Source organism: Cyrtonyx montezumae, unplaced genomic scaffold (genome assembly GCF_038088225.1).
Source record: "Cyrtonyx montezumae isolate F1298 unplaced genomic scaffold, pur_monq_1.0 scaffold_22, whole genome shotgun sequence".
NCBI classification, from domain to species: domain Eukaryota; kingdom Metazoa; phylum Chordata; class Aves; order Galliformes; family Odontophoridae; genus Cyrtonyx; species Cyrtonyx montezumae.
This window is the reverse complement of record NW_027071959.1, coordinates 4625868-4645495: the sequence shown is the minus strand read 5'-3', so window position 1 is coordinate 4645495 and position 19628 is coordinate 4625868. Positions and strand designations below refer to the sequence as shown.

At 53.2% G+C, this 19628-nt stretch overlaps 1 protein-coding gene across 11 annotated transcripts in view; it reads left to right on the top strand.

Annotated features, from left to right (window-relative positions):
- Positions 1–19628, top strand: part of LOC136049962 (protein CEPU-1) — a 233544-nt gene that overhangs the window by 210777 nt on the left and 3139 nt on the right. For 7 of the 11 annotated variants that reach the window (XM_065738558.1, XM_065738567.1, XM_065738566.1 and 4 more), the window contains 4 exons: positions 2475–2600; positions 17291–17446; positions 18058–18178; positions 18644–18795. In XM_065738558.1, coding sequence (XP_065594630.1) covers positions 2475–2600; positions 17291–17446; positions 18058–18178; positions 18644–18795 — 555 coding nt within the window. The remainder of the gene's footprint in view (positions 1–2474; positions 2601–17290; positions 17447–18057; positions 18179–18643; positions 18796–19628) is intronic. The other 4 variants (XM_065738561.1, XM_065738562.1, XM_065738563.1 and 1 more) reach the window with 1 other exon arrangement.

Below are 19628 nucleotides of genomic sequence, written 5' to 3'. Positions count from 1 at the left end.
TCCAATTTGCTGGTGCAGGTACTCAGCATCTGAGCACGGCGCAGTGTTTGGCACTGCAGGGTGTTTGCACCTGTGTTGGCTCTGGGATGGATGTGCCAGGGGCAGGAGAGTGCGTGCGCACACAGCACAAGTCAGGGAATACATCTGTGTAGGCAAGTGCATATGCTTGGAGCTGCACAGGCATCTATCACCTGACTGAACACCCTGAGTGTGTAACGTGCCATATGGCTTGGTTAAATATTTAAGCACGCTGCTTTCTGTCCCAGGGACTCCGTGCAGGAAAGTCCAGCTGAGCTCTGGGCTCGCAGTCCGGCGCAGCACCGAGACCTTTCCCATCACTGTGGCAGGTTAAAAAAAGGAGGGGAAAAAAAAGCAGAATTCAGATCGATGAAACACCAGCCAGACTCGGGGGAAATCTGCACTGTGTCACTGGAGCAGCTTGGCCAACACTGCCATGTTTAATCACTTCTGAGCAGGAGAGATGCTGAACACAAAAGGACTGCCCGCAAGGAGAGGTTCCCGCCTGGGAGGCCGGCGTTTATTTAGCTTTATTTATTTATTCATTCCCATTGGGGTGCAGCTCCATCTGCATCCCGTGCTCAGCAGAAGGAATTTCTCCTCTGCCCTGGTGCTGTGGCAGTGCCGACTGATGGGTAAAGCCTTTAATGCAGAGGGAACAGCAGCACCGGCGGCCGTTAAATAATGTTAAATGTATACTTGCGATCACTTATTTATTGAAGTTTCCCTCTCTAGTGTAGTAAAAGCCTTACGATGTACCTGCTAAGTCTCAAGAAAGGCATTTTACGTAGTGCGCGTGGTTAATTATTCAAACGTTTAATTAGCATACAATAACTGTCGCGTTAAATCCTGCCGCTTTTTAATTTAAGCGTTTCCTAAAGACTTTGCTGACGCCGTCGCTCGCCTGCTCCCCAGCACTCACCTCGTCCTGGAAAGAGGACGTGGAGAAGTGGAAAGGGAAGTTTGAATTGTTTTGGTTATGCTTTAGGACCTGGTTGTTGAATGTGACCGTGGATTTCTGTCCGTCACGTGTGGGGATGCAAATCCTCACGTGCTGCACTGGAATCGCAATGGGAAGGATGTGTGTGCTGTTCTCCAGTCTCAAACCAAACATGAGTGATGCCAATCTGTTAATTAAAAACATCACCAGGGCTCCTCCTTGGTGCAGGGGAGTTGCAAGGGAGATGGCAGATCACTGCTCAAGAAGCGTTTAGATGAGGTGCTAAGGGATTTGATTTAGTAGTTGGGTAGGGATAGTGATAGGAGGATGGTTGGACTAGATGATCTTGTAGGTCCTTTCCAACCTTATGAACCTATGAACCTACGTCCTCGCTGTGTGGGACCCACAGTCAGCTGGGCTCCTTAGGAATGTTAGGGCTGGAAAAGGCATTTGAGATCATCCAGTCCAACCATCCACCTCCCACAGTATTACCCACGTCCCTCAGTGCCGCATCTCCACAGTTGTGGACCACCCCCAGGGTGCACTCATTGGGCAGCCATGCTCTTTCAGTCCCTTCCCACCTCTGAACAGCAGCAGTCAGACCTCCATGGGCTGTGTGATCCCAGAAGCTCTGTCGTGGGAAGCACGCATCGGTTTCTTGGCTTCTCCCCACTCGCAGCACTTGGTCATTAACTGAATCTCCACGGACTGTTGGCAGAGCATCTCCCAGCCGCCCATCCCAGGAGACACATGCCCTTAACATTGGGCTTAATGACACTGATGAATTTTAATGTTTCCTTTGGTGTTGCCTTCCCGTTTGCTGTCCTGCCCAGGGCCCCCAAGTCTGGGACCGTGTGATCCACGCTCGTCATCCAGTGCATGATTAGCAGATTAGCAGTCGTGCCCAGAGCAGCAAAAAAATGAACTCCCAGAAGGCCTTCAAAACAGGGAATAATTCATTACCCACCTTGATTTCCACTTAAAATGTACTTTAACTACACTTCCAACTACAAACCCTAAATCACCCTCATGTTCACAAAAAATCCATCATTTCTTATTTTATTGCACGGCACTGGCATGACATAATCCCTTCCAGAGCGTCTTGGAGTGCTTTACGGATCAATAAATTACTTACCTGCACAGCAGAGGCAGTGTGTGCAAGGCCATTGCAGTCATTGCAGCTCAGTGTGCGTGCAGCAGCCGGGGTGGGGACGAAAAGGGACGGGGTCCTTGGGAGCAGCAGCTGGGTGGGGAGTACCCCATTTGCTCCTCATCTCTCCTTGTATCCCCTTTTTGGGTCTGGACCTATGCCATGTGTGTGCTCAGGGGCTCGTGTTGCAGCGGGGTGGCAGATTTAAGCCACAGGATTGTAGAATGGTGGGGTATCTCGGGTTGGAAGGGACCGTAAGGATCACTGAGTCCAACTCCTGGCTCCACACAGCACCGCCCGAAAACCAGACCGTATCACTGAGAGCATTTTGTCACATTCGTGTTTCCCTCTTCTGTGTCGCTGCAGTGTCGCCGAAAATTACCGAGATCTCTTCCGACATCTCCATCAATGAAGGTGGCAACGTCAGCCTCACCTGCATAGCCACGGGCAGGCCAGACCCCACCATCACCTGGAGACACATCTCGCCCAAAGGTAAGAGCCACACATCGCCCAAAATACCACCAGGAGGGCTGGGAGGTGCTGCTGCCTGCTCCCCCTGCTGCTGGAGCTGCAAAGGGAAGGCAGAGAGCACTGAAAAGACAAGCCTGGATGCAGGAGCGTGGAGTTTTGTTAGGGAAACATCTCTCCTGGTCCGGGAGAGGAGTTATGGGGTTTTTTTCCTGCCTGGTGGGTACCAGGTTGGGGTTGTGCCGTGTGCTGGGAGTGCTGGGGCTGCGTGTGGCAGGGGGCTGTGTGCTGAGAGCCCCCCGGGGAACCTCCCACGTTGCGTCGAAGAGGGGCTGGAAATGGTGCGAAGCGACGAGAGAGCGTTAATTGGTAGCCTTGTTAATTGGAAAGCAAACCCTGAGCAGAACTGTGTGGGTGGGACCGCTGGGAAGCGAATTCCCGTGCACACCCATTCGGGGCTGTATTACTTCAGAGTCCTTTCCCTGCTGTTCTGGGGCATCTCTTTTGTGCTTTGCTGCCCTGGTGTTTCCAGGGGGCTGTGACGTTCATGGGGCATCTGGGGCTGGGGTAGACACCCCACAACCTGCCTCCCCCATCTTCCAACCCAGTGCTTGCATTCGGCCTCCTCTAACCCTGGCGTGGGCTGCTGCCCCACACCACTCGTGTTCTCCGTGGGGGTGTCCTGGTGGCAGCAGGGATGGATGGCACAGTGTCAGCTCCCTTTGTCCAGCTGCTCAGTGCAGCTCTGTTGGGTTTTGCTCTTTGTCTGCACCGTATGAGCTGCTGGGCCAGATCCTTCCCCCCCTCCCAGAGTTGGTTCCATCTCAACCTGCTCTCTCAACAGGAGCCTCTGAAAGAGCCTTTTCTCCATCCCGCATCCCTCCTGCCCTCAGGACCCTCCTCTCCCACTCCCTGCTTTCCTCCCCTGCACCCATCCATCCTCTCCTAACCAGGATCCCGGTGCCTCTCACTTTCACAGGGGCTATTTTTGCTGTTTGCTGCCATCCTGCAGGTTTCTTTCCCCAGGGAATCTTTACCTGCGCTTGAACCAGATGTTTCCATTTTACTTAGGACTTAGCTGCTATGGAAACTGAGGATGCATCACGAGAGGAAGAGTGAGCTAATCAGAAATTACCTGTGGTGCTGTGTAATTTGCAGCAGCAGCTCTTACCCGATTTTGGCCATGATTAGGCATTCTGCCTTCAAAGCTCAAAGAGAGCAAATGATTGCAAAGATTTACCTGGCTCTCACTGCCTGACAGAGGAGGGTGCTGAGCACAGGGATGGCCCAGGACAGCTCTGGTGGCTGCATGTAGCTCCTGTTCCTCTCCCTGGCTCTATTTCCCCGTTTCCAATTCTGCATGCGTACAGGAGACAAGGTTTTGAAGTACAAGGACTGAAATAAGAGCCAGGGCAGGCGTGCAGAGAAGCTGTAGAAGATGCCCTGGGAGGAGATGCTGTGATTTGGAGAACCAGGACCCAAAGCTGGCTGCTGCCATGCCAGAGCTGGAGGAGCTGCTTCCCATACTTGCACCAACAAGTGCTCCTCTGCACAGCAGCACTTCAGAGGCTTTCTTATTTTCTTGGCAGCTCTCAGTCTGCTCTGTGGTCCTTGGTGGGAACTGGAGCAAAGAAGAGTGCTCACTGGAAGGAACATGCAGTCTGGTTTCCCCGGGGATTGACACCAAAGCAGCTCAACTCCCCAGTGATCCATCCCACTGCAGTCCCTTCTCAGCCACCTGTCTCCTGTCAGTGCATAGGTTGAAATAGAAATAGGAGGTGGGTGCAGACATGTACCTCCATCTCAGGGCTCTGCTGAGAGGCCACAGCTGTGACACCTGGCAGAAAACCCACTTGGGAAGCCAAGCTCCAGCACCTAGCAAGCCAGCTCCATCCCTATGTGCCAACCTCATTGGGATGTCAGTCAGGAGAGAGGTGTTCCCAGCAAGGTAAAGGGAGGAGGAGAAGAGAGAAGGACTCGTGTCAAGGTGTAACATCCAGGGTGAGGGCAGCAGCATCGTTTCAGAGGACACATGGGATGCTTGGCACTGCTGTGTGTGCAGCAATAAAGAGGTGTTTGCATACGTACGCACCATAAACGATGGTGAGACCTTCTAGTCAACGGTGTGGTTTTGGTCCCGCAGGTGTTTCCATAGTTACCGAGCTCTTTATTTATTTTTTGGGTAACTCTGATGTTGTCATGGTGATTGCCATGTTGTCAGTCTGGCTTTCATCTCTTGGTGAACAAATGCATCCCTGCGGCAGGCACGAGACTCGTCCTGTTACGCTCAGGAAAAGTGCTGATGAACTGCAGTGAGCAGCACCAAGGGCTCACAGCCACGCGGAGCCAGGGGCTGCGTCCAACTCGTCATCCTTAACAACCCTTGATAGACTTTTCTGCCATGGTTTTGTCTAATTGCTGTTTGATTATTGCTGTAGTATGATGGATTCTGGTGTAAGGCTTAAGACAGGAGGCTGCCAGGGTAGGAAAACATTATGGTTTGGCTTGATGGTGTATTTACTCATAAGAGGGCTGATCAAGAGGTCTTTATAGCGAGAATCCCTCATTAATCCTAGGATTAGGCACAGCAATGAAAGCAGGAGCCTGTGCAAAGCCCAGCCCTGCCCCACGAGCCCACTGCTGCCTTGCTGCTGGGCCAGGCAGCATCTCGAGGGGGACACGATGCATGGAGGGCCCCATCCTGCCATGACCCAGCTCTGAGCAGCTCTGTTAACCTGTGCTTCCTCCCTGGGAGAGGTGAGACAGCAGTCCCTCGCCTGGCAGGGCTGAGGGGAGGCTAAATGCATTCAGGACGTGAGGTGCTTGGGTGTGGGAGTAATCACAGCTTGTATATGCACTTAAGATAGATGAGACACGGTGGCCTAATGTGGCAGAGGTCTCTTGAGATCATCTGTCTATACATCAGCAGCAAAGCAGCAAAGGGACTCTGGGAGAAGTGTGGTATATTTGGATATATTGATTCTCTGTGGCTCTTGGCAGGGCTTAAAACAAGAGGAAAAGCTGCTGAAAAAACATCCAGCTTGAGGAGTTGCATGTCCCCAGGAAAGGGACACGTCCCCTCCCTCCAGATGTTTGCCCATTGAGTACATTGCTTGCTGCCCCTAATCTTTACAGATACTTTCTGGTTCTGCGGGCAGGAGATGCCTTGGGACACTGGGCTGAAGCCTGGACAGGACATGCTGAGAGAAGCAAGGGCTCTCCTTGTCCCCAGGGAAGGTCCCTGTAACCATGCCTCAAGTCACCACTTTAACTTAAGTGACAGAGTGTTGTGCTCTCTGCTGATCATTTTAACAGGGCAGTGGTTTTCACGAAGAGCAGCTGATTTTTGCGGGGCTGCTGCTGTGTTCCTCCTGGGTCTTATGTTTTTACACCATCTCTCAGCTCCTGTTGAAGGTTCAGAAGATGTTGGAGGAGGTCAATGTACCTGTCTCAACTTTCTTTTGTACATTTAGATGACAGGGAGGGAATGTAGTCGTGTGAATCTTCTTGGGCTGAGCAAACACCAGAGCCAACTACAGCTTTGGTGAAAGGAGGAGTGTGAGCCCCTCTTTGTGAAGAAGGACATTTGGAAATGTTGGGTGGGCCAACGGTAGCAATGTCTAAAGGAAGGGAATTGAACCTCCAGTGGCTGGAGCAGAGAGCCAACCCAGAGCTGCATCATTGGGTTGGGTTGAGTTGAGTTGGGGTGGGTTGAGTTGGGTTGGGTTGGGTTGAGTTGAGTGGGGTTGGGTTGGGTTGAGTTGAGTTGAGTTGGGTTGAGTGAGGCCGGGTTGGGCTGAGTTGGGTTGAGTTAGATTGGATTAAGTTGGGTGAGGCTGTGTTGAACCTGGCTGGGTTGGGTTAGGTTTAGTTGTGCTCAGTTGGGTTAGACTGGGTTGAGGTGGACTGGTTTGGCCGCTCCGTCGAACACATCTCGCCTTGTTGCGTGTGTCCTCCTGGTCTCAGTGGCCTTTCTCCAGCACTGAGGCTCTGAATGCCTGCAGAGGCCGATGGCTCAGCCAGCACCCTCATCCTCCTTGCAGGAGGCACTGCAGGCCTGGCCTCCAGCTAAATTAACTGAAGCATTTCAACAGGCTCCAATCCTGTCGGCAGCTCAACCGTCCCCTTGTTTACTGTTGAAATAATTACTGCTTTGCCATAATATTAGCTCTGAGCCGTGACTCCATTACCATTATCGCCGGAATATTACCCATTTATTATCTCCCAGCAACCCTGGAAGATGAACACTAGGCTTCAGAGACCAATTGTTTTACAACAGACAGGATCTTGGTGTGCATTGTTTAATGAGGTAAACTACATTATAGCCGGCATTAATTTGGCTGCAGTGCACTCCACTAAATCACTGTTAACCTGTAAATCTGCCACCCATTTTGATGTGCATTTAATCAGCATGCTCTGGACAGATCCATTGGGAGAAGGGTCACTGGTGGCCTGTCTCCATTGGCACCAGTGTGGCACAGGCACCAGTTTTTGGTGAAGATGGAGGCAGTGTTGGCTTGCAAAATTCTTGCACACACGTTGCAAGCAGCAGTGGGATCCTGCCAAGAGCAAGGGGAAGATTTAGCCCCAGAGAGCCCACAGCTCGCTATGGGAGCAAGTTGGGGCAGGATTGACTCAATCCTGGGTAACACATCATGCATGTTGTGTGCTGAGCTGTGGATGGCCCCTTTTAGCATTTCCCCTCCACTGATATGCCCTTGTTCTTCCTGCTATTCCGAAGCAACAGGAGACTGTGTACCTATATGTGTACATATATAAGAGTAATATTTTTGTTTCTCCACATGGTGGAAATGAACCCACTCAGCTGATTTGTTTGCATATTTGGCACAGCTGCCTTTACAAAATGCATTTTAGCACAAAAATAGCAAGACCCCCACCGGCTACAAATGAGGCAGTGCCTTTCTGTTACAGAAAGGAGGGGAAAAAAAAACAACCTCTGTGCTTCAGCATATTCCCTAAGCATAGCTTTGCAGAGTCACACTTTCCCACCTCACCAGAGGCAGAGCATGAGCTCAGATCCTTGGCGTCAGGGGATGCAAGCGGACCTGGGAAGCTCTTCCCAAGCAAAAAGCAGACAGCTCTGTCTGCACCTCGGCTCCTGTCCTTGAGCTCAGTGCCTTCCCAAGGCCCTGTGGTGTTGCAAGAGGCCTCAATCTGCACTGAGACCTAGCACAGCAGAGCCATGGCCCTGTGCAGAGCGATAGCAGTGAGTATAGAGATTTATTTGTCTCGCTCCCGACCCATTTGCATGACAATCTCATAAGCCCTGCACACACACAGCAGCAGCAGGACGGGGGAAGTTTCCCCATGCTCCCAGTGCCCTCTGTGACACCCCCTCCGAGCATCTCCCATTCCGAGCATCCCCATTCCGAGCATCCCCCATTCCGAGCATCCCCCATTCCGAGCATCCCCCATTCTGGCTTGGTGCAGATTTCAGCCCATCCCTGCAGCAGGGAGGGTTCTGTGTGTTTGTTTCTTGTGCAGGACGAGGCAGACAAAAGCCCAACGTGCTGACAGCATCAGCTCCCCAGATTTTCTGTCTCTTCTTTAGTGATCAGAGCACTCCCTCCTTCCTCGGTTCACGCGGGGCTTTGTGTCGCTGGCTCAGGACGTGCAGTTCACAGTCAGATGGCATTTGGAAGCAGAGGATAGAGCAAGGAACGGGAGTGTCTGAGATGCGAGAGATCTCCACACAAATTAAAACCTTTTATCAGCCCCTAATAGCTGTGCAAACTAATTATATTTGGGCCAAACTTTGCCAGAGACTCCCTCGAGGTATTATTATAAAAATCTGAGCTGTGGAAACGCGTCCCCATTCTGTCAACACCAGGTCGCTTCAGCTATAGAAAACTCGTCTCGTTTTAGCTCCCGTGATGTGCTTTGCATAAGCTGTGGCAGTTGTTTGGGGGAGGAGAGAGCCCGGCCGGGCTGTGTCACACACGGGCCAGGTCTGCCCACCCCATTGGGGTGGCTTTTCGGGGCGGGGGGGTATAGGGATGCGTCCATCCCTGGAGGGATGGGAGGTTGTGATGAGGTTGGTGCATCGTTCCTCTTTCGTTCGTAGGGTCAGCACCACCCTGTGCTCCAGCAGTGGGAAAGGTTGGCAGCTGTGTGGGTACTCCGTGGTGCTGGCACCTTGCTGGGTGTGTTCTGGTGCTCTTAGAGCCGATGTCCCCCAAATTCATAGAGTCGTTGAGGTTGGAAAAGAACTCTGAGATGATCTAGCCCAACTGTCCACCTGTGACTGGCATTACCCACTAAGCCGTGTCCCTCAGTGCCGCATCTTTAACACCTCCAGGGAAGCTGACCCCACCACCTCCCTGGGCAGCTGTGCCAGTCCAGCACCACTCTTGCAGAGAAGTTTTTCCTGATATCCGAGCTGAACTTCACGCCCTTCTTCCCAGCATCACACTCTGCTCCCTTCCTTCCCCATGCTCACGAGGCACCCGGTCCCAGTGCATCCCAGTGTCCGCAGGTGGAGGCAGCACAGAGAGATGCTTTGGTGGCATCTCCTGAGAGGTTCATCCCGTCTCCCCATGACACCGTTCCCCTGCCTGCCTCGCACTCTTCCTCTGTGCAGATTGCTGGCTAATGGGGCGGAGCCAGAGAGAGTGCTCTCTATTAATGGAGCAGAATATAAACAGAATAAAGCCTTCATTTCCCAGGCTGTGATTTCATTATTAATATACTTTACAGTTCACAGGTTGTTCATTTGCTTCCATGTTTTCTCAGCTGGTGTAATCTGCGGCTTGGAGTGAGAAGAGTCATAAAATTTCCATTTCCAGTTGAATGTGCGTCCAATTCGCCGTGAAATGTTTCTCTCTGTCGTGAATATTAAGTGCACGAGGAGTCAGTAGCTGCGGGATTAGGCAGGGCAGGTTGCCAGCCCCCGTTCCACCTCCCGGGGGTGAGATGCTCTCAGTGTGGGAGATGCAGAGGAGGCGGCTGCAAGGAGGATCAGTGGTGTCAGGGCAAAGGAACGGAGGTGAGGGAAGGGCTAGGGACTGAGGGAGAGAGCAAGGAGGGATGAAACGTGCTCGATGTGCTGGAGAGACAAAGTTAGGGAGTGGGGAAGAGACTGCAAGGAGGGATGTGATGGGTGAAGGATGGCCGAGCTGTGCCCTGACCCTCCCCTGGCACGGCTTGAGGCCATCAGCTCTCCATCACACATCCCTGTCCCACAGCCTTGACATTTTGGAAGGAAAAAAAGCCACACTGGTGTGCTTTCCATGTCGTACACCTGCGTGGTGCTTGGGCCAGCACCATGGCTTCAAGGGCTGTGCCCTTCCCCTACTGCAAGCACGGGTAGGAAGAGTGTTTCCTCATCTCAGGTGTGCTACTATGGGCACAGAGCTGAAATGCTTCTGGTTCAGCTTCACACAGGCGTGCTGTGCAGGACGGGGGGGGGTGTTCACGAGCACATCTGGAGCACAGCTGGACCCGTGCAGGCAGGGTGGCACAGCTGGAGGTGGTGATGGATGCCCGCTGCCTGGCTGTGCAACAGCAATGTGGGGTGCAGCATCTGGCAGCAGGAAGGGGACAGAAAGCAGAGCCCAGTGTTGTGCCCAGATCCTGGAGCACTGTTTCTGTCCAGCTCCTTGCTCAAGTGACTCCTGCCGTGGCGTTCCTTGCTGCAGGGAGAAAAAAATGCCTCTTCCTTTCCCATCTTCTCACAGTCAAGTCAAGATAATAATAGTCTTTTTCTGATCCCCTGAACTTTCCCATCTGCTTGGTAAAACAATGGCAATTCTTTTTCTTCCTGGTCTCTGTCTCCGTCTCCATCTCCTTTATTTTTATCCTCCCGTAGTATAATTTAAAGCTGCAGCAGTGCTGTAGCCCAGGGGGTTTTCCCCTTCCCGTGCTATGCTGCTGTTATTTAGAATGGCTTTTCCCTCACAGAGCAGTGCCTCCCCACCCCCACCCCATTCCCAGTCCCTCCCAGTGCCCAGGGCCAGCATCACCCATCCCTGGCACTCCACTGACCCCACTCCCCATCCACTTTTCCCGGGGATCCCAGCACCCCGAGACGTGCCTAGCCCACCTGTCTCCCTGCTCTCCATAAGCCACAATACTGCAGCTGATCCTCCAGAAATGGAGACGTCAGCACCATAAAACACGAGGGACAGCACGAGGCCACTGGGCTGGAAAATAGCGTGTCTGAAAAAATAAAGATGGGCTAAAGATGATGGAGAGGCAACAGCCGGCCTCACCTGGCCCCAGTTCAGAGGGTAAGAGGCAGGCTGGGCACTCCTCATCCCAGGAGAGTTGGGGTGAACTGGAAAATATCCCCCATTCCTCAGCAGCTGGCGGCCAGGCTTAGCGTGCAGGGAAAGTTTCCCACATCCGTGGGACTTCTTGCCAGCGCTCTGAATGGATTTAGCCAGCACTTGGTGCTTATTTTTTCACTCTAATGCCATTATGCCACTTGCTTCCCATCCTCGGGATATTTTCTTAATGCGGCTGAAATGCAGCTTAGCAGAGGTTACAGCCATTTAAATGCTTCGGATTGAAGTTACGTCTTAAGAGCTTCTCCTGCAGGAAAAGCCTTTGGGTTTGGGTTTGCAGCCAGAGGGACCTCATGGCCCCGGGTGCCACAGCTGTCTTACAGAGCAGCGTGGAGGAAAATGGGGTGCAGAGGGGCGGGTGGGTGCTGGGGGTGCTGCATCCTGCAGCACAGCATTGGGTGTGTGGCACTGAGGGACGTGATCTGTGGGCACAGTGGGGATGGGGTGGGGTTGGGTTTGGGGATCTTGGTGGTCTTCTGAGTGATTGTATGACTGGAGGGCAGTGGGGATTCTTGCCATAGTGACTGTGGACCCGCGTGGCATTTTTTGGGGTGTTTCACAAACAGGAGCAGCTCGCTTCTTGGTGCTAGCCAGGGCCAAGCCTTGTGCACTGCAGCTTCTCCTCCAGACAGCACGAGAGCTGCCAGCAATGGGACGGGCTCCAGGAAAGCCAAGTTGCAACAGGATTTAACGGAGGAGCAGAGCTCCTGCAAACAGGATGCGTGTCTTTGTCTGAGTGATTTTCTCCGGGAGCATCTGTCACTCTCCAACATCTCGGTATCATCACAGCAAATTATTTAAACACTACCCACTGTACCCCATCTGTCAGGCAGCCCTTCTGCATGCATGGGGCCCTACCTTGCTGCCTCTCCAAAGGAACTCACCGGCAAAGGCTGAGAGCCAAACAACAGGACAAATTAAATCAAAAGCACAGCTTTGGCACCCAGGGGGAAAATGCACATCAGCTTTGACTTATTGCATGGCGCACGCTTACAAGAGAGAAGCAGCGGCTTTTGTCACTGCAAGGGGCCATGAAAAATGAATTAGGGCCTCTGCTGGGAGAGGGCATGCAGGAGAATCCTTCATTCTGGCGACGCTGTCCTCTCTCACCTTGCGAGAGGCAACGGGGAAAGAATAGTGGGGAGGAGGAGAGAGGAAGGGAAGAAGGGCAGGGGGAGGGCTGGGGCTGCAGGTGGGAGTGGGGACAGGGAGGGAGAGGAGCCCTGTGCTGTAGGGTCACCCACTGTTAGCTCGGTCCAGCTCTGCGTGCACCGAAACGCAGTGATGTTTTTTTGTGTGGCTCGTTTGCTCCTGAGTTAGAGCCTCCTTCAGGGGTGGTTGGTCCCTGAGTTGTTGTGTTTTGTTTCTTTAAATATTAATTTCCCTAATCCTTTTATTTCCCAATGAACTACTCCTTGCAGACAAAGGGCTTAGCGCTCCTTTTTTATTCCTGCTCACAAAGAAGTTGAGTGAAGCTCACAAACATCCGTGAGCAGCAGCACGCTGAAGTCCCCGGGTGATCACAGGTGTCACGTAGGATCATGGCTGGAAAAGACCTCTGAGATCCCCAATCCTGACCCCAACCCATGCCCACAGTTCTGGAGCACCTCCACAGGGTGTCCCTCCCCCCCCACTCCAACCTGTCTTCTCTCTGGAGAGATTTATGTTCCTAATATCCAACCTGAAGGTCCCCTGATGGCGGTGGGGCACAGCCCAGGATCCCCATCCTCTCCCTCTCGGCGCCTTTTGGAGATGGGAGATTTGAGAGCCGAAGGCCGGGAAGCACAATAGAAGATAGACTGCTTGTACCTCATTGTCTGGAGAATAGATGGGCTGCGGGCTCCCGGAGAATAGGAGCTGCCACTCAGGCAGCTTTAATAGAACAGGCGGCAGATAGATTTCAATAAAAGAAATGAGTATAAATATTGTTAGCGCGGAAGAGAGGAGAAGTGAAAAAGATCTTGTTTGACTCGGCACAGTGGGAAACTTTCAAGGACTTTTAAGCTAAAAACTCGGCACAATGGTGCTATAATGGGCGGCTCGGATGCATCTCGTGGCAGCAGCGAGGCGAGAGGATGGGCTGCTGCATGGCATGGGGATGCAGAGGCACACGAGGGGTTCTGCAGGGAGCAGGGCTGTGCATCTGTTTAATGGCAGCCTGAGTTGTTGTGGGACATCCCTCTCCTTTGCAGCCTGCAGAGGTGCTGTGGGAGCACTGTGCACCGTCAGCTGTTGGAGTCGTGCGAATTCACTCAGATAACCAGTGTGTGGGGTGGGAGATTTCTTTCCTTGTTGTCAGGACAGTTGAAAAAGCTTGTGAGAGGTGGAGAAGAGCGGGGTGATGGCTGTGGTTGTCCCCACCCCAGGCTTTGTAAAGGGGTCACCCATCCAAGGGGTTGCAGATGGAGCCCGTGGCATTGGGATGCAATGTGCTTGGAAGGAAGGACAGAGCTCTGCTCTCCTGGGTCGATAGGCTGATCTTAAAGAAATCATCTTTTGAATGATTGCTCTGGATGGTTTCCAGCGGGTTAATTACCCCACATCTTCCTCCACTGGAGCGTGGGGAGTCGGAGCTTGGGGTGAGTAGAGGTGATGCTGCTGTCACGGTGCCATTGTCCAAGCAGAAGAACAAGGGGACATTTTGCAGTGCCTGAACTTGGTTCCTGATGTGCTAAATGAGCAGTCAGTAGTGCTAGGGAGATGCTGAGCAATAAGAGGGGCAGCAGGAGCCTCCCTAAGCCACGCCAAGGGCATGGGATGGGATCAGCTTTTGTCCTTGCTCACCCACGTGCACAGGGCTGTGTCACTCTGCAGTCAGGTTTGAGGCATGGCAGTATTGAGGGGATCCCTTCCTCCTCCTCCTCCCCTGCACAGGGGAGCTAACTCATCCACAGTGTGTTTCTCCGCATGCTGGAGGAGAAAGGAGGGAACCAGCTCTGGGATGCCAACAGTTCTCTCTTATTACCTTTGTATGTTTTATTTATTTACTATAAACTGTTATAAGAAGGCCATCAGCACCGCATCGGTGTGACATGTGAAATAGATGGCTCTTGGTTTTAAGAGCGTCACTTTGAGGCGGGAGTCTGCGCGGTGTTAATTTTTATTGCCAGAAGTAGCCATAAATTGATAGTTCAGGATTGCTGTAGGGGCTGTAATTAACTAGTTACTATTTCACCTCCAAAAGGAGCAATGTTTCACACTCTTACTTTTACTTATCTGGAATTGGCCACTGTCAACATCTGCTGAAGCCAGTATAAAGATTTATAGACCTTGGAGGTAAATATTGACTAATGGGCAGCTTGGCTTAATGTTCACCTTGAAGGACAATAAATTGTGCTATTGATTGAAGCTAGATGTCAATATCTGCATTGTTGTAAACATTTTAATAAAATTATCTCCATAAAATATTCCCATTCTCGGGCTAGCCCGATCGGTGCATGGCCATGACTCAGGAGCAGCACTGGGAACCTGGGCATCCAGAGCCCATGGGAAGACCAAACCCATAGTGGAAGCATAGCTGAGATCCCCAGAGGTGGGAATATCTCAGCTCTGCAGAGCAAGGTGCAAGGTGCATGGACCTGGTGTGGGCACATCGCAGCACTGGGAGCGTGCTGGGTGTTTTGTGCTGTGCCCTGATCATTGTGGGGAGAAAGACAAGGAGTTGGCGTGAGGCACAGGAGCAAAGAGATGCACGGAAATAAGGAGAGCAGCTCTGCATGTTGTGGGGCTGGGACTGCCTCGCCCCAGTGCCAGCATTGCAGCAGTGCTGAGCTGGGGTAACTGGAAGTGATATGGCCCAGAGACCCGAACGCAGTGAGATGGGGACGGTGGCACATAATTAATTTGGGAACATGTGTTTGCTTTCCAGTGAGTTATTATCTTGTCAGAGGTTCAATGGAAAGTAACGGGTGAGAGGAGGCAGAGAGGAGCCTGGGCAGGCTGGGCAAAGGGGAAGCAAGAGAAGGCAGGGAAAGAGCATGGATGCACAGGGCTACTGATCTCCCCACGCATCATCTCATCCACTCCATGCAGGACCTCAGGCGCTGCTTGGATGTCTCTTGGAGCGGGATCTCACCTCCGTGGTCCAGCCAGCACGCCTGTCCCAGCACAAGCTCTGCTCTGCAGTGCCCCTTGTCCCATCTGGTGCTGCTCCCTGTGCCCCCATTTGCACCAGGTTAGGTCATCACCCTCTGCAGAGGAGCGAGGGCTGTGCAGCACTCAGTGGCTGTTCCATTTCTGGCCTGGATTGTATTATTATTATTAATAATAATAATGGGTGCTGGCTGTGCTGGTTTTGTAGCTCCCGAGGAGATGAGAGTGCTGTGCCATTAATTCCTGCAATATTTCAGCAGCTAATTGTGCTCGAGCAGAAGCAGCCCTGAGAAGTTCCCGAAGTCACTCTGGGCATTGCGGGGCTGCTGCTGGCTTAGGGCTGCTGAGCTCCGAGCAGTTTCAGAGGCAGGAGGAGCATGCATCACTGGAGACCCGCAGAGCAACCCTGAGGGGTCTGATATATGATGTGAGACCAGTCAGAGTGATGGCTCCCATCCAGAATCTGGGCTGGGATGGCAGCGCCCCGATCCCAAGCCTCAGGAGCTCAGCATCTCAAGAGCAGCATCACCAGCCACTGGGGTCCCCAACAACCGTGGGGCAGCAGCAGTCCATGCATGGAGCTGATTTTTCTGCAGAGTCCTTTTTGTAGGAGGGGACATGAGCCAGTGCTGTTGTTTCCTCGCATACCACGCTGATTTTTGAGCCCATTCATTTGCAGTGCTCTCAGCTGGAGCAGCACGTAACAAGCCGCATGGCTTCGCTCTTTATTTACTGCCACTTCCCCATCGGAAGCAGCTCTCGATATAAAACCCAAGAAGTGGAGCCTGTTTGTGAATCCCTCTTGGCAGGAAGGCAGTGAAAGGAGATGGGGCACGGCTCTGCAGGTACAGCCTGGCACAGCAGAGCTGTCGGGGTCTTTGCACAAAGCGGGCTCAGCTTTGCTGCGGAGCATCCGAGGGCTGTGGCTGTGTTGCTCTTCCATCAGCAGGCAGCGCTGTGCTACTGAGAGCCGATTCTAGGTCAGCTGGAAAAGGCAGCTTGTTTCCTTCCCCCTCGCTCCGCTTCGCTGTGTACAGTGCTGCTGGATAATTTCTGTGTCTCCAAAGGATATCGATTTTGGGGTAACGCCTTCATATCTCGCCCTTCTGCTGCGCTAAGTGCTGATGGGCTCAGCAGTTTTCACCGCCCCGTGCACAGCGCTCAGCTCACCCTGAGTGGGGTTCGTGGGATGGGGTGGCACCAGCATCTGCTCTGTGTGGTGGCACATCAGGCTCGGGATCTCCACTTCTGCACGCCCGCAGACCTGCTGCATTCAGAGCAGGCCTCGTGGGCAGCGTGTGACGGCGCTCCCTATTTCAGACCTGCGGGATAGAGCTGCTCTGAAGGTGTCAGGCAGCAGGATGCAGGCAGCATTCACTGTACGTTTTGCACGCACGTGTTCAGAGCAAGATGAGCCTGGTTGGCCACCCAAGCATGTCAAGCTGCAGCATTTTGGGTCACGGCAGCACACAGCGGGTGGGAAGCGAGGTCACATCTCCACATCCCCCGGGAGCAGGGACCTGCGCTCGGCCTCGCTGCCATTGGCACTCACTCCTGGAAACAGCTGTCCAGAGCTAATTTATTTCCTAATGCTGCAGCAGTGTTAATTTATAAATTACACTGGTAATTCGAGCTATTATTAATTTCAGATGGTGTAGGGCAAGCTTAATTAAAATATGATACCAATTGCCACACATACGTACCAAGGACTACCGTTTAAAATTTATAGGAATATTAAGTGTGACACCGGTGGCGGAGATGCTTCGTGCTGTAATTATCACATCTGAGCTGCAGGAGAGCTGAGAAGGGCGATGGGGAAGTGCCAAGGAAGGGAGGAAGATGCCACCCCCCCTCATGGGGGTGATGCCTCTTGGGCGAGAGGTGCTTCTCCGGAGCATCCTGATCGCTGTGGTTCTTTGTGTAACTCGGTGTCTGTTGTAAGGTCCCCATGCTGGAGGAGCTGGGTGGTTTTGAGCCTGGGGAGGCACAGGGACAGAGCCCTTGAGCTGAAGGGCAGTGTTGGTACTGATGGTGTGGGAGTGAGCTGGCTGTGATTTAAGCTGGAAAATGAGGGAGAGGCTTTGGGGGGAGTCCAGCAGCACCTCAGGGTGGGAAGATGGCTTGGGGTGAGGACCCCCTGCCCATCCTGCACACACTGGGGACATCACTACGCAGCAAGTGATGCTGTCAGGGGGCTGGGGCCAGCGCACCTTTCTGGCAGGGGTTTCTCATAGTAGATGGATGGGACAGCCTGACACGGTCCCAGCTGGTGACCACAGGTTGAGCATGAGCTCATTGTGCCCCCCTGGCTCACAGCCCACTCCCTCCACCCAACAGCCGTGGGCTTCATCAGCGAGGATGAGTACCTGGAGATCACAGGCATCACGCGGGAGCAGTCGGGCGAGTACGAGTGCAGTGCCTCCAACGACGTGGCCGCGCCTGTCGTCCAACGAGTCAAAGTCACCGTCAACTGTGAGTAACCACAGGGTGCAGGGACAGCCCAGGGCCACCTTGTCCCACCCCGAGGGGATGGTGGCATTCACCTGCCTTTGGTCCCAGCGCCGAGCCTGGCAGCAGCAGGTTTCCAAGCAGGTGGTGGTTTGCCCTTTTATTCCCCTTTTTTCTTTTTTTTCCATCCTCTGTTTTTTTCCACCTCCTCCTCAGCTGTCTCCATCAACCTGAGTTTTCTGCCTGTGGTGAGATGCTGTGCTGATAACCTCAGGGGAGAGGAGGGAAGTGAGCAGTAAATAGGCATTTCTTCGTTTTGAAAAAAGGAGGAGAGAGAGAGAGGAAGAAAGCAGCACTGTTTGTGCTCATAGGTGGAAGTGAAGACCCTCCAATCCCCCCCCAGACTCCACTCTGGCCCCCCTGGAGCTGCTGGGCATCAGGGAGAGCCAGGGAGCACTGGTCCTTGGAGGATGCAGGGATGTGGTTTGGGTCCCCTATCTGCCCAACCCCTTCGGACAGCAGAACAAGAGTTGCAGGAGAATAAGCTCGGAGATGATTTTTCCCCTTCCATGAGATGGGGAAAGAAAAGGAGAGAGAGGTGGGAGGCACCAACCCCCCCTCCATCCTCCCCACAGACCCACCGTACATCTCGGACGCAAAGAGCACCGGTGTGCCCGTGGGGCAGAAAGGCATCCTGATGTGTGAAGCCTCTGCTGTCCCCTCCGCTGACTTCCAGTGGTACAAAGATGACAAGAGGTAAGAGCACAGGGTGCCCTCTGGGGGCGGGAGCCACACACACTGACCCCCCCCCGCCCCCCATGCTTTACTGTCGTCCCCAAAAACCCACAGAGCAAAGCGGATGTGGATCCAGGACCCTCCAACACCTGTGGGCTGGGACTCATAGAACCATAGTATCATAAAATCATTCAGGTTGAAAAAGACCTCTTGAGATCACCGATCCAACCCCACCCCACCGTGCCCACTGCCCACATCCCCCAGTGCCACACTGCCACGGCTCTGGAGCACCCCCAGCGACAGTGACCCCACCACCCCATGGGCAGCAGTGCAGTGCAGCACTGCTCTTCCAGAGAAGACATGGTTCATAATATCCACTCTGAACCTCTCCCGATGCAGCTTCAGGCCAATACCTCACATCCTGAATCATCTGCTTCTTCCCTGGTGCTGTCCTCATCACTTAATCCCCTTTTGCTCTCCTCCCAGGCTGGCTGAAGGACAGAAAGGGCTGAAGGTGGAAAACAAAGCCTTCTTCTCCAGGCTGACTTTCTTCAACGTCTCCGAGCAGGACTATGGCAACTACACCTGCGTGGCCTCCAACCAGCTAGGAAACACCAACGCCAGCATGATCCTTTATGGTGAGCAGCACTGAGGGACTGGGATGGGGACTGGGCACTGCTTAACAGAGAAACCACCAGTGTGCAAGACCTGCAGTGGAAAGCTGGGGAGATGCATGTTCCTATTCATCTGTAACAGGCCAGGGCATGGGTCAGGGGCTGTGGTGGGCACAGGGGAAGTATCAGAACCTCCAAACGTGCTCAGAGGTGTGGGGCACTGCGACTGTGTTTGGGAGTCAGTGCAAAGCAAAGGTCTGGCTGTGGGTTTTCATCGCCCTGCTCTGCCAGGTGCCAAGGAGACACAGGGCTCAGGGACCTCCATCCTCTCCCAGCATCGTTCTTCATTGTGACCCTCCCTCCCTCCGTTCTGGGCCCACTTCAGATTCGCAGCAGTTGTGTGCAGAGTGCACCATGGTCCACCTCTTCCACATCTCCTCGTGCTGGGGACACCAAGGGGGAAACCCAGGGGATGCACAGTGCAGCGATCCTGCCTCGTGTTAAACAAACTGCAGCATGGAATTAATCACTGCTAAGAGGGTTTAGTGGAAAGCACCAACTTGCTGTGGCCTCGAGCTCTCCTGGCACTGCAAACCCTTTCCTAGCGTGCGTGAATTATTTAATTAAGCCTGGAGAGGTTACAAGAGACCCCTCTTCTGCAGGAGAGGCAGGACACTGCTCTTGGAGGCGTGCAATGATTGTAGGTGTGCAGTGATTAAAAAAAAAAAAGGAAAACAAATCAGCAATTAGCACCTTGTGCCAGCAGGGTGGCAGGGAAGGCATCTCTGGAAATGTGGTCTCTCTTTCCTGCTGTCCTCCCACGTGTCTGTGCAGAAGGCACTGCCCATCCCGTGTCT